Source organism: Amblyomma mixtum, chromosome 7, assembly GCF_055824585.1.
Source record: "Amblyomma mixtum isolate Tamu chromosome 7, ASM5582458v1, whole genome shotgun sequence".
In the NCBI taxonomy this organism is placed as follows: Eukaryota; Metazoa; Arthropoda; class Arachnida; order Ixodida; family Ixodidae; genus Amblyomma; species Amblyomma mixtum.
Window position 1 is genome coordinate 44,363,611 of NC_143018.1, and position 12,963 is coordinate 44,376,573.

The 12,963-nt window shown below is 49.3% G+C and overlaps 1 protein-coding gene across 1 annotated transcript; it reads right to left on the reverse strand.

The window, feature by feature from the left end:
* Positions 1-157: 157 nt before the first annotated feature.
* On the reverse strand, positions 158-11,970 carry LOC149335846 (galactosylceramide sulfotransferase-like). The gene is made up of 7 exons (XM_089554024.1): positions 11,962-11,970; positions 11,725-11,846; positions 7,233-7,391; positions 4,415-4,625; positions 2,509-2,754; positions 1,456-1,629; positions 158-505 (listed from the first exon to the last, which is right to left on the reverse strand). The coding sequence occupies exons 1-7, from the start codon at positions 11,968-11,970 to the stop codon at positions 158-160; spliced, it is 1,269 nt and encodes a 422-aa protein (XP_089410150.1).
* Positions 11,971-12,963: the final 993 nt, after the last annotated feature.

Below are 12,963 nucleotides of genomic sequence, written 5' to 3' on the forward strand. Positions count from 1 at the left end.
ATAGCATACTCGTGCCTTCCATGATGTCGCGCTGGAACATCGTGCTGACCGATTACCATTACCGATTATCGGTACTGTTGAAGCATATTCTGCATGAGAACTTTATAAACATCTTTTCCTTCCTGCCAGAGAAAGAAGGCAAGAACGCGCTGCCGCGTCAGCTAGACAGTGTTCCCGAGGCCACCGAGGACAGCAAGGCCAATAGCAGCACGACGGCCAAAGGTGCCGACAGCCTCTCAGGTGCTGCTCCGGCTGCCCAGCGGGCAAAGTAGAAGGCCGAGATGTCCATGAGCTGCCGATGTCGCACCATGTTGGTGAAGAGCAGCTCGTTGGCGGCCAGCAGGCGACAGGTGGACGCCGGCACCGCGTGCGTCACGTTCTTGAGCCGGTAGCCGACGACGTCGCCGCGGAAGACGAACTGCGGCGGGAACACCTTGTCCGCCGGCTCCTCCGAGTCAACGCAGTCGCCGTACATAGCCATGCGTGCCTTGCGTAGAGCGAACACCTGCGCGCATGCGCATTGGTATATACCTGACTGTTGTGAGCAAGTGCAGAGACGTCAGGCTGCCACTTCCTCGATGCTTGCTTCAGCTGCACACCATGGTTCAGCAAAGAATATGGCGCTGAACAGCGACTATGTGAGCGCTACGGCTGCACCTCTTGAGCGGTCTAAATCAAACAGTTGTACTGAATAAAACCTCAAAGGAGGCCCTTGAGCCAGCGGCACCCACCAACTGTCCTTACGCCGCGGTTGATCCGGTTAATCCGTGATCAATCCTCCTGCACTTGCCCGTCCAATAATATATACAGCAAGTGCAAAGGGATCAACCTCGACGTCATGACATTCGGTCGATGCCATTGGCTGGAGAGCAGCCTCCATTGGGGGGGGGGGGGGGGGGGGGGGGATTTGTCGCATCGTTCTCAAGTTCAAGCACTACACTGTGTAGCATGTTCGGCACAGTCAGCCCATAATGAAGAGAAAAGCGTAGGCTGCGCTGCGGGAAGTAGCTCTCCCGGCTTCCGTAAGGAGGAAGTCATGTGTTTGGTTCATTAAGGGCAAGAGAACGTTCGGGAGCCAGTCAAATTCCTTGGTGATTCCCTCTCATAAATAAATAATACGGCAATACCAGAGATCGCACAGTGGATCAGTGCAAAAGTTCTGCATATTCACTCCTCGATGCTTCAGGCACATTGCTCATCTCTCTTAAGTGGACCTTAGGCATCAAGGAAACATGAAGGTAGGACCTCTCGTCATTTGCACTTTTGGGTATTGACATATTAGTTGTTGCAAAGCGTCCTTTCCCGAAATTACATGGCGCCGGATCTGGAGAAGGCTTGGTGGCCCAGAGTGTACGATCACGTGAAGTCAGAGCATGAGCATCAGTTGCTACCTCTACTGTGTGCCTCTGACATCTCCAGCATTGCGTTTATATCACTCCCTGCATGCTGGCCCACCTCTTCTTTCATCCTGTCCGCTCCGAACGCGGCGATGGCTTCGAGCAGCTTGCTCTTGAAGAAGCCGTACAGCGCCACGTCCACGTAGTTGGCCGTGAGTATGGCGCGGCGAGCCTTGTCCGGAATGCGGCTCGGGAGGAACTGCGAGCTCCGCGCGTTCTGCTGGAAGCTCACCTGCGCGAGTCAAACCAAGTGAAAGGGGAATCAATATACCAAGCATGGCGTAGTTACGCGTGCTTTGCTTACGATCCCCACTTGAAGGGAACTCCGCAAGGTTGGATTCCACTCTTAGCTGTTTTAAAGAGGCTCGTCATTGTTAACAAGTCATGTCTGCTATCCCTGCGAAAATCAGCGTTGGAGTTTTGAAAAACACGTAACGTACAGCGCGTTATTTCTTTTTGAAACACCTTAGACTAAGCTCCATCCCGAGACAAATGATTGACACATCTTTAAAATAATCCTAAAGGGAGCGCCCACTACCATCGCCGTCTGCATTACCTGACTCGACCCCATGGAAGATATTGCGCATTCTAGAGAATGTCCACACCATGGTCCACACCCAATGCACAATATCGTTGTTATGACCATAGCGAAGATCTACTTGGACTGCTTCTGATGCGTGACAATAGATGGCACAACCTGCACAGCGTTCGTACCCGGCTTACGTGATGACCATCATGGCCCCAGCCCACCAGGATAACATTGCACAGCAGATGTACTATCGATGGAAAGAAACGCGAACAAATTGGAGCCTAGGCGCTTCGCTGTTCCTATTTATTTTAATGATGCTTTTATTTCGGTGACAGCAAAAAGATGCTAGAGTTGTCCGCGATGCATCTAGGACGACTCGTCTTTTTCTTGGCACCTAGGTAAAAGCGCCATCAAAAGAAATTCAAACAGCGGAGCGCCTATGCGCCGCGTTGTTCGCGTTTCTTTCTATCGTGATAGTACGCGAGAACTTTCAGCCGCGGCATCCAATAGCAACGCTATGTCCCCTCAGACGTTGTGTGACAGGATTACAGCGCTTGTGAGTGCACTGGACCGCGCCCTCACCACGTCCTTGGTGGTCCAGCAGAGCGCGTGCTTGAGCAGCACCAGCGACTCGTCCATGAGGTCGGCGACGAGCACGAGGTCGATCTCGTTGTCCAGACGCCGGATGAAGTCGACCACCTTGCGCGAGTCGTTCATGGCGCTCAACCCCAGGCCCAGGTCGAAGGACATCTGGTTGGTGCCGATGCGGCCGTGGTGGGTGCGCAGGCCGGCCAGGTACGACAGGAAGTGGCCCTTGCCAAGGGTATCCTGCCGACGGGACCAGCTATATACATGTATGATCGGCCTCCTGGTCAACACCGTGGGTGTACCGTCTTTGTCAAAAGTAACCAGGCTGCATGGTTTGCTTCTGGCTTGTATAGTGGAGCCCTTGTGGCTTTCCTAAAGGTTGGAAGGTAAGAAGCTCAGTCCTTACCTTTAACGACTATTTCAGCTTGAGGGAAGCTGTAAGGGCTCCACTGTACGAGCCAGAAGCAAACCTTACAGCCTGGTTGCTTTTGACAAAGACTGTACGTGTTGATCTCATTAACTCGCGTGAAACTGGAATGCCCGGATCTACCAGGTGTTTCAGAGAAGGCTAAGTAATCCTCAAAAATAGGTTTTCCGAGGTAAAAATACTGTTTTTTCAGCATAGTATTATCAGTGTTGGCAGACACTCGAAAAGCGGTGAACAGTTTTAAAAAGTAACCTTGTTAACTAATCCTTAGTAATTAACTTTGTAACTATTAGAGTTAGGCGTTTAATTGCAACTAGGAATTTATAGCCGGTCGTTAGTAATAGCCATATAAGCTTTTAGGATTTAGAAAACGCGATTACCCTTGGCGCTGTGGCTCGACAAAATTTGGCTTTTTTGACTAGTTATGTGCACTGGAAAGGTTGATTTGCCTGTATGCTCTTCGAAACTGCACGAATTCTCGCACGATGTAGCCAAGTTTTGTCGAGCCACACCACAGCGCCAAGGGTAATCGCGTTTTCGAAATTCTAAGAACTGATATGGCTGTTACTAACGAGCGGCTGCAAAACTCTAATTGGAACCAGTTGCCTAGCTTTGATAGTTAAAAATTTAATTATCAGAAATTAGTTAACCAGCTTACTACATAAAACAATTCACAGGCTTCCTGGTGTCCTTCAACACTGGTAAAAATACTATGCCGCAAACGCCATATTTTTACCCCGAAAAGCCTATTTTTGAAAATCATTTAGACTTCTCTGAAGTACCTTATACACATCCCCCACGACGTGCAAGCGGTACCGCATTGGACATTTCAAACGCATTAAAATGCTCGCGCTGTCATCAACAAAAATACATATGCATCCGTCGCTCGAAAGTAAAAAGCACTGCGATGGACCCCTACTTCTTGTACGCGCAGTGCAAGGGTTTAATTGAAGTTCACACACTGTAAACAGGAATTAGCCCGAATGGTAGTTTTAATGGTTAATGACCGCCCTCTAAACTCCACGCCGTAAAATATTTGCGCCAACAGCGTGAAAGTAAAAACTAGAAAATCCGACATTTTATTAGCGTCACCAAATGATCAAATAAAATAAATGATTCATCAGATCCGCAATCAATATCGGTTAGCTTGTACATCTCTCTAAACCTTTTTCATTTTCGAGGGCTACATAGCTTCGCTCGTTACTTCAGAGTTCAGTGTCGGAGAAGCTCAGTATAAGACTCACATAAGACTTACATGTACAAGACTCGCATACAGCCTGTAGGTCATACGAGCTCAGATATCCCTGGTACAAAGGGTGCGCAAGGACTTCTGTCGTCATATACAAAAGATGCGCTTTCGCTGAAATTCGCTACGGTTTTACGAGCACCCTATCCCAGCTCTCGTAACCGTAACTTTGAGCCGTCTGTAAGATGCATGAAGACATGTAAGGTATTTGCGTAAAACCGACGCACCTCAAAATCGTCGATGTGTATGCCCTTGAGCTTGAGGGTAGCCGCGAGCGACTCGAACATGGCCATGGGCTCCCTGACTATGGTGATGATAAAGACGTCTCCTCCCAGAACGCTGGCGTACTCCTCCCGCGAAGAGAACCGGTTGTGGTGAGCCAGGATGTGGTACTGTTTGCCGTAGCGGTCCAGGTTGGGCACCATGTTACGGCGGAACCTTTAATAGAGAGTCGTACGCCGTCTCATTGCTCGTATGCTTATCGCAATTCCAATTCATAGGGGCGGCTGTGGTAGCTTCTAATCTGGTGTGTCACTGGTGTATACAGCATTGCTTTTTCCGGCGACAGCTTTTATTGCCAAAGAACCCTATGGAACTGCCGTGTGCTGGCGTGACTCTCATCCAGGACTTGGGAAGGTGAGTAGAGCGGTAACAAATGCACTAGCGGTCGCAACGACAGGAGGAAGGAGAAGCAAAGGAGCACAAAAAAGCTTCTTTAGCTTCCTATTGCTTTCGCGATGGCGAGGATGTAAGAAGAGCTCACGGCTTGCTTGGAAGCAAATGGAAATATGCTCAGAAAGAACTATACCGCGGCGACAGCAAACAGACGAGACAAGGGTCTCGTCTTGTTGCTGCCTCACTTGAACTGTCTCACTTCTATGCAGAGGGTAGGAGTGAAAAAAGGAAGAGGTGCCCTAGTGGATGGCTCCGGAATCATTTCGACCACCTGGGGTTCTTTAACGTGCACTGACATCGCACAGTACACGGCCGCCTATGCGTTTCGCCTCCACCGAAACGAGGCCGCAGCGGTCGAGTTAGAACCCGGCTACTCCGGCTCAGTAGCCGAGCACCCTTAACACTAAGCCACCGCGGCGGGTGAAATTTCGGATCCCTCCAATACGCGGTGCCTTCTCCTTCTTCCTCGATCCCGGCCGCGGCGGTCGAATTTCGATGGAGGTGAAATTCTGGAGGCCCGTGTACTGTGCGATGTCAGTGCACGTTAAAGAACCCCAGGTGGTCGAAATTTCCGGAACCCTTCACTATGGCGTCCTTCATAGCCTGTGTCGCTTTGGGACGTTAAACCCCCTAAGCCAAACCTTCTTCTTTCGCTTCCTCCTTTCCCTCACGACGTGGTTGAGGTGCCGACCACGAAGTAAGACAGTTACTGCGTCTTTAATTTCCACAAAACCATTTTTTTCTCATGGCTTCATTAAGGTGGCAACTAAGATTGAGGTGGATAAGGCGCGTTTCCTTTCCTGATTACCAATTATTTAAAATTTTCACGCCCGGTATGGCTGTTTCCTCTGCAATAACGGGATGTCGCGTAAAAAAAATAAAAGTAGTGTTGCTTCACGCCCTATTCTGCAATGAAAATGCCTTTCATTCCAAGCATAAACGCGCACAGTATGCACGTTCATAAACTAGTTAGCATCGTGAACGCTTTTTTCGCAGCCACTTTAGTCAGAATGAAAATATGGAAGTAGTACTTCCTTTTCGTCTCACCACGCACCTATAGCTGCAGAGACCAATTGGTCCGTGCATGCTGATCATTCCGTGCGTGCAGTGATACTGATTCTCGGTGTGAGGGCACAGGTTTCCCTTTTTCTTCCACCCTTTGTGTATAGGGCTGCCAACTTTGCATTTTTCTCTGTCTCGCGTTTTAAAAAACTTACGATTCTTACTAAAAATCACAGCGAAATTTGCTAAAAAATAGAGAACAAGTGCTTCAACCACCACTGACAAGGCGAAAAACTTAGATCACTGCGGCGACCCGCATTGGAGCAATGCGAAAGCAAAACGACCGCATACTGTATCGACGTCCGTGGCTGTTCTGACGTCCATGGCTATTTGGACATCTAAGTGTATTTTCTCGCGTTTTTTTTGCTTTCGATTAATGAACTAATTATACCTCATCAACGAAATATTTCCCACGGCAACATTTTATGACGCACAATCTGCCACAATCACACCCTCACACATTTATCTACAGAGAACGACGTAATCGTGTGGACAAAATTTGTGGACACTTTTCGCTGACGTGACAGAGCCATATAATGCTTTCGCGTTAATTGCGAAAGCAATAGGTCCCTGGCTGCGCTTGGCTCTGCTGGTGGTTTGGCACGGCTTCGCCTTTTGTGCAACTAAAGGATTTACTCTGGACACAACATAGTTTCTACTGTTTGTTTATTCCAATGAGCACGCTTTGGTGGTTCGTAAAGTAGTGACTCTTGGTCTGAACACTGGTAATTACATAGACGATTCTTCGGCATTCAGAGAGTCCATGAAACTACTCTCGCTCACTGAACTTGTAGAACGCCGCCGGGCTCGCCATTCTGCGGCATAGGCTCGTTGCTTAGCCAACCGCTCTTGCCTTTCTTCATCTGTCTCCTCGGCACGGCGCCGGCGTTTGCGCGCAGCACGTCGACAACTCCTCAGACATGACTAAGCGGAGCGCGCCTGCGGCGCCCCGTTTATCCTCTCCTAGCGAGCGCCCTCACGCGGCGGGCCGAGGAGGCCGTCACGTGGTAGCCGCCGCGCCGAGCGAATGAACGACTACGGCCGAAGAGACGAATTGGGGCCCCTGCTCTCCTCTGGTCGTGACGTCACGCTGTCACGTGGTCGCGCGCAGCAGCTGCGCCGGAGCGAAGGAACGACCTCCACCGACGGCAGAAAAGTGCTAGCAGTATTGCTTTCGCAATAAAACTGGTTGCTTGCTTCAAGCAAGGAGGATCTAGATCTCTTGCCAGTATTGGTGGGGAGTGAGGGGTCTGTCAGAGACCCCCCCGAGACCCCCCTGACTTTGAGCACTGCGTGCGTGCAACGTACCTGGTGGGGTGGCCGAGGTAGACGTCGCGGGGCCCTATGGCGAACGTCAGGTTGCGCGAGTAGCCGTAGCGCATGAGGACGTTCTGCACCGACGTGCCCGCGCACTTGTGCGTCTTGATGAACGCCACCCGGTTGCGCTCCGAGCATCCAGCGCCGAGTCTGCGGGGAGGGCAGTGCGTCATGCATCGATTCATGGGCATGCCGACCGTAACAGCGATAAGCGGTGTAGTTTTGTTGAATGAAAACTAGCGCCACCTAGGGGTGCTGTCGGCTTAGAAAAAGAACGTTCCCTGGACTGCAGTGGGCACCTCGCGCTAGCACGGTGGAAGCGCCGAAACGCCTCCTCCCTGGACTGTTGCAACTTGCAAACAGGTTCCGCCGCCGCTTCCACCGTGCTAGCGCGAGGTGCCCACAGTCTGTTGGCTCGAGCTGAATGTAGCGAGCAACTCGCGGCGAAAAGCTGCCCAGTTGGAGAAGGATGGCAGCGCCCAATGAGCCCTTTTTGGAAAGGTGTATAGAGCAAGGGGAATCCAGATAAGGAAAAAAAAAGTAACCTGCTCTTTCGGTCTGAACACACAGACAGCGACTGTGTGTGTGTGTGTGTCTTCCTTAAGACCTCGTCTATTTCGCGCTGTTCTTGAAAATGGCATACCAACTCGCCCAAGCATCAGTCCTAATGAATGAATGAGTTCATTAGTTTCAATCTGTCTTAAACGACTGTCTATTAGCCGCCCTGTACGGGCGTAGAGACTACAAGTATGAGAGTTGTTTTAGTTGTTTCGATTAAACAAGAAAGTTGGGCTAGTTGGTGCTGGGACACCAACTAGTTGACAGTTGATGTCTATCGTGTGTCCCGTCTGCTTCTCTCTCTGTCCGCTGTTTTATTCGCGCTAGTTAACATGTCGTAGCCACTGTTAGTTGTTTCGAGACCGTAGCACATGGACTAGACACTGCTAGTGCTAACAGCTGGCATGTACAGAAAAGGAGGACGGCTATGATAATTTTTTAAATTACTAGGCACAAAAAAGCGCTTCTTCGCTCATCTTTCTATGAACCCTGAATCAAGTGGCGATGTGGATCATGGAACGAAGGTTCGAGAAAACGCCCTGATGTTCCTCGTTGATTCTGCTCTGGCATCTGAACGAGCGTTTTTAAAGAGGCCGTGAACCACGTTTTCCGGATAAAGAATAAAATTGATTGAGAAACTTCTGTTGAAAGTTGCTTCACGATCAGATGGGTGAGGTCCTCATTCAATCCAGTGGCCTGAGCTGCTTCATGAACCTGGTCGATGAGTTTTAGCTCATCTTAAAAGGATACGATAATCAGTTGAGACTCCCATTGCTCGTAAGACGTATATGTCGTCTTTAAAGGTTCAGGCTTGTCCGCACACCCCTACGAAACATGGAAAAGTGTGGGACTTGCGTCACACCAGGGCAGGGTGTCAGGGTATTGAGTAGGATACATTTTGCTGAAAGCATGAAGTATACTAGAGTGTAGGGTCCAAGGAGCGATGCTAATCAGAAAGTAGATTTAAATGCCAAATATGTGGCCTTTTCCTGTTTCCCTGATTCGAATTCGAAAGGGTGATTCGAAAGGGTTCAAGACATCTCATCCGCTCGCACGCTTACCATACAGAACTATACATAGTGAAGCCTTCGCCAACTATAGTCGGACACAATTCAAGAACGCAGCGGCAAACATCACTCGGAGGAGGCTCTACAGCTAATGGCGTCGACGACCGGTTGTCATGGCAGTCGCGATAGTCCCCTGGCGTGACTGGTCATCTCAGCAAGTGACTGATTGAACGCCTGTAAAATAAGATTGCCTATTTCGCGGGTTCTGCCATTCGTCGTCTCCACAGTGTGCAAACACTAACATGCTCGATGTTAGTGAAGCAAGGGTAAACATTTTTGCTGTGAGGCGACCAGGGATGGAACACGAACCGCTCGAGTTCTCTTCCTAACCGCGGTAAACATGGGCGTCCGGAAAGAGAAGCGATTGCCTCCCCCCCCCCCCCCCCCCGGAAAAAGTTCTGCGGACGGCCTTGGCGGTAAATAACATTTCATGGTGCCTTTAAGCGCCACCATCTGCTGTGCAAAAAAGCAATAGGTTTATTATCGACTTTTGTAGGTTAAAGAGGCACTAACTGGGAACAGTAGGTCAAGCGATACTGATAGGCTACCGTCACATGAAAGCAAATACGTAATTTTTACAACACTCACAAAATGAACAAGGGAGGGGAAAGCCTCAGGGTGCTTGCCAACGTTTAGACTAGAGGACTTGTCTTGGTTTGGGCAAATCGTTCCTCATTGGCGGCGCTCCAGTTGTCTTGTTTGACCAAGTCTAGTTGTTAAGCAAACAAGGGAAGGGGAATGAGGGGCTCGTTATAAATATGACAGAAGCCAACAGCCACAGAAACCAAAGGGCACAGGGGATTTTTTTTATGAATTTATTTATTCTGTGGTGCTGATCAATTTAGAATGATACTGAATATGTTATCGCTTAAAGCTAATTGATTAGAAAAGCAGAAGAAAAAACAACCACATGCCGCCGGTGGGATACGAACCCACGACCTCCGAAATACGCGTCCGGTGCTCTACCTCTGAGCTACGGCGACGGCTGTCAAACCTTCTGCTTGAAGGGGGGGGGGGGGGGGGGGGGGGAGGCTTAGCGAGGGCCTCGGTTCTGGCAGCCTTGACGCCATAGGAAGCATAAGAGGGTTCTCACGCAGCTTCCACCCTCTCCGTTCGATGACGTTCTACGTCACACCTGCGGTAACTCAGGACGTTCTACGTCCGCCGCTTATGAACGTGGGTGGCGCTGATGAACACTCTCAAGGTTAGGTTACTTGTAAACATAAATACCCCCGAAAGCAGAAGGTTTGACAGCCGTCGCCGTAGCTCAGAGGTAGAGCACCGGACGCGTAATTTGGAGGTCGTGGGTTCGTATCCCACCGGCGGCAAGTGGTTGTTTTTTCTTCTGGTTTTCTAATCAATTAGCTTTAAGCGATAACATATTCAGTACCATTCTAAATTGATCAGCACCACAGAATAAATAAATTCATAAAAAAAAATCCCCTGTGCCCTTTGGTTTCTGTGGCTGTTGGCTTCTGTCAAGTCCAGTTGTGTATTTGGGGACCTCGAACCTGCGCTGGCTATAATAAAACGCGGGTCGCAGCATAGGCAATCTTAAATTCTGAGATCCGGAAATGTCTTGCGACGGCCATTTGGAAAAATAGTGGAGCAAAAGACGGAGGCTCTAGCGCCCGGAAGAGGACATCCGATTACTTGACAGAGGAGTTGTAAGCGATAGTCAGTAGCATTTTGTCCAGTAATTTGTCAGCGCGTTCTTTCCTGAGCAAAAAAAAAACAAGCAAAATACTGCGGCTTTTTATCTCAGTACACCATATAGAACAGTCTGTAGACAAGCGCATGTAAGGCGTTTTTTTTTACTACTACTGGAGCAAGACTCTTAAGTTATTTAAAACCCAAGCCGCTCTCCGCAGCGCGTGCCGTATGGATGTTCCATGACAAGTCGCTGTCAAAGATTATGCCGAGATACTTGACTGAATCAACAGAATCCACCGGCTTACAATGGCACGAGTGGCTTCGCGCCTCATCGCAGTTTTCAGAGTGAGAGCTCTACTCCTCAAGGCACAACTTCCGATTTCGATGTGGATGAGACAATGACCTTCAATTCCTCACAGGTCAAACCGAGCTTAACTGCCTGGTAGCGCGTCGTGAAGCAACATTGCTGTGTCGTCTATGGCTCGGCATTGCCTTCACAAATAAGTATGCTTTCCGGATCGCGATGGCCGACAGCCCTACTTGTGTAAACTGTGCCTGTGAAAAGACAATCACTCACATCTTGTGTGAGTGCCCTGTCTTTGTGACCGAAAGACATAAGCTGCGTTGTGCTCTGGACCGCTTTGACCCTCGCCCCTTCACAGAGGCCAAGATCCTCGGCCCGTGGCCACAACAGTCGACTGTCATCAAGGCTTACAAGGCACTGTTTTGTTTTTTGAGAGAGACTGCCTTGATTGACAGATTGTGACTGTTTCCCGTTCCTTCTCTCCTCCCTCTTAATCCCCCCATTCCCTTCACCTGTGCAGGGTAGTCAACCGGAAACCTCTCTGGTTAACATCCCTGCCTGCCTGCCTGCCTGCCTGCCTGCCTGCCTGTCTGTCTGTCTGCCTGTCTGTCTGTCTGTCTGGTAGTATGACCACGTGATCATATGACAATGACCACTGGGAACCTGGCCTTGACCTTTGACCCATGACCTTGACATTTGATTTGAGACAATGGAGACCCCATAACAGATTTCGCTCGCATAGCTAGACTCAAGCCACGTTGAACCCAAACCATTTTTTAAGGAATTTCTAACATATGATTTTGGTATTAAATACTATTATTAGTATTAATACTTATTTATGTCATGGAAGGCTGTCGTTCGGCAGACGAGAAAAAAAAACCTGCAGGGCTAGTTCACTTACCCGGCGCAGTGAAGGAAAAAAGTGATGACCGCTGTGCCAGTGAAGAGGCACAGCAAAAGCTGCACGGATGGGCGTCGGGAAAGCCAGGCCATCTGCTGGTGTCGGAGTGGCATGAGCGTCGGCTGTCGCAAGCGCCATGAGGAAGAGAACACACCGAGCACGGAAGTGAATGATCTGTGGCAGCGTGTAAGAGCAGCAACTCAGTAGGAAATTATGGGCCAATAACAGCGTTTTTACCAGAATCATTTTCAGGCTTCTACGCAGCTCAGCAAGGCGGTATCGATGTGAACTGCAGGTCAGCGGTGGGCGCGTTCCTCACTCCTCTTCTTCGTCAGAAATCTCTCATCCGGAGCGCGCGTTCATTAAAGTTCCGAGAAAAAAGAGCCACCGTCGCTTTTCGGACTGTACTTGGATGGTTGTTTAGCGAAACAAATAATGGTAAAATGGGCACGGTGGTGTAAGGCAACTGTATTGGCAACTGTGTACTACGGTACTCTCCATGCATGAGCAGTATTTGGGCGAGAAATCCATCATTATTTTCTAGCACTGATGCTGCTCGTTTGTTTCGAGCTGACCACTGAAGGTCTTGCAAACACTAACAGAAAAGCATCGGTCCTGAAGTTAAATATTTTCGTATTTAATTACAAACATTTTTTTTTTTGTATAACTTCCTTTCATGTGGAACTCGTGACTGCAAGACTGGACCGCGACTTGCTATATTCTGGTCAGCGATACCTTTTGATCGTGTTTAGCTTCTGCATTGGTAGTTTTTTTTGCGTGCTAGCGTGGTGTTATTTTGTAAATAAAACGTTTCTCTCACAAAGCGTACTGAGGCTTTTGCTCTTTTCAAAAGGGGCCACCTTCGTGCTGCTCCACCTAGCGGTCTGCACTTCCACTTTTCATCGCACCGAGCTGTTTCGGCTGTTTCACGTGTGTTCGTGCAAAAATTCCTCCCTCGAGGATTTCTGCCTGAAATATTGGATGGGCATAAGTTCACGTGCTTTCAGAGTAGGCCAGATGGACTGGCATAATTTTGGACCTCATTGGAGCTTCTTTGACTGAGCTGTCATCTTTCACTGAGGTGCAGTTGAGCGGCTACGTTCTTGGTTGAGCCGACTAAGCGCGTGCCGAGTTTTGAGAAAAGAGAAAAGAGAAGGTCGATTTTCCTCCACCAGGAGCTTCACCGTCGAAACGAAACTAGTTCAACTCGCCACAGTTACAATCCGACAGAAAACGTAG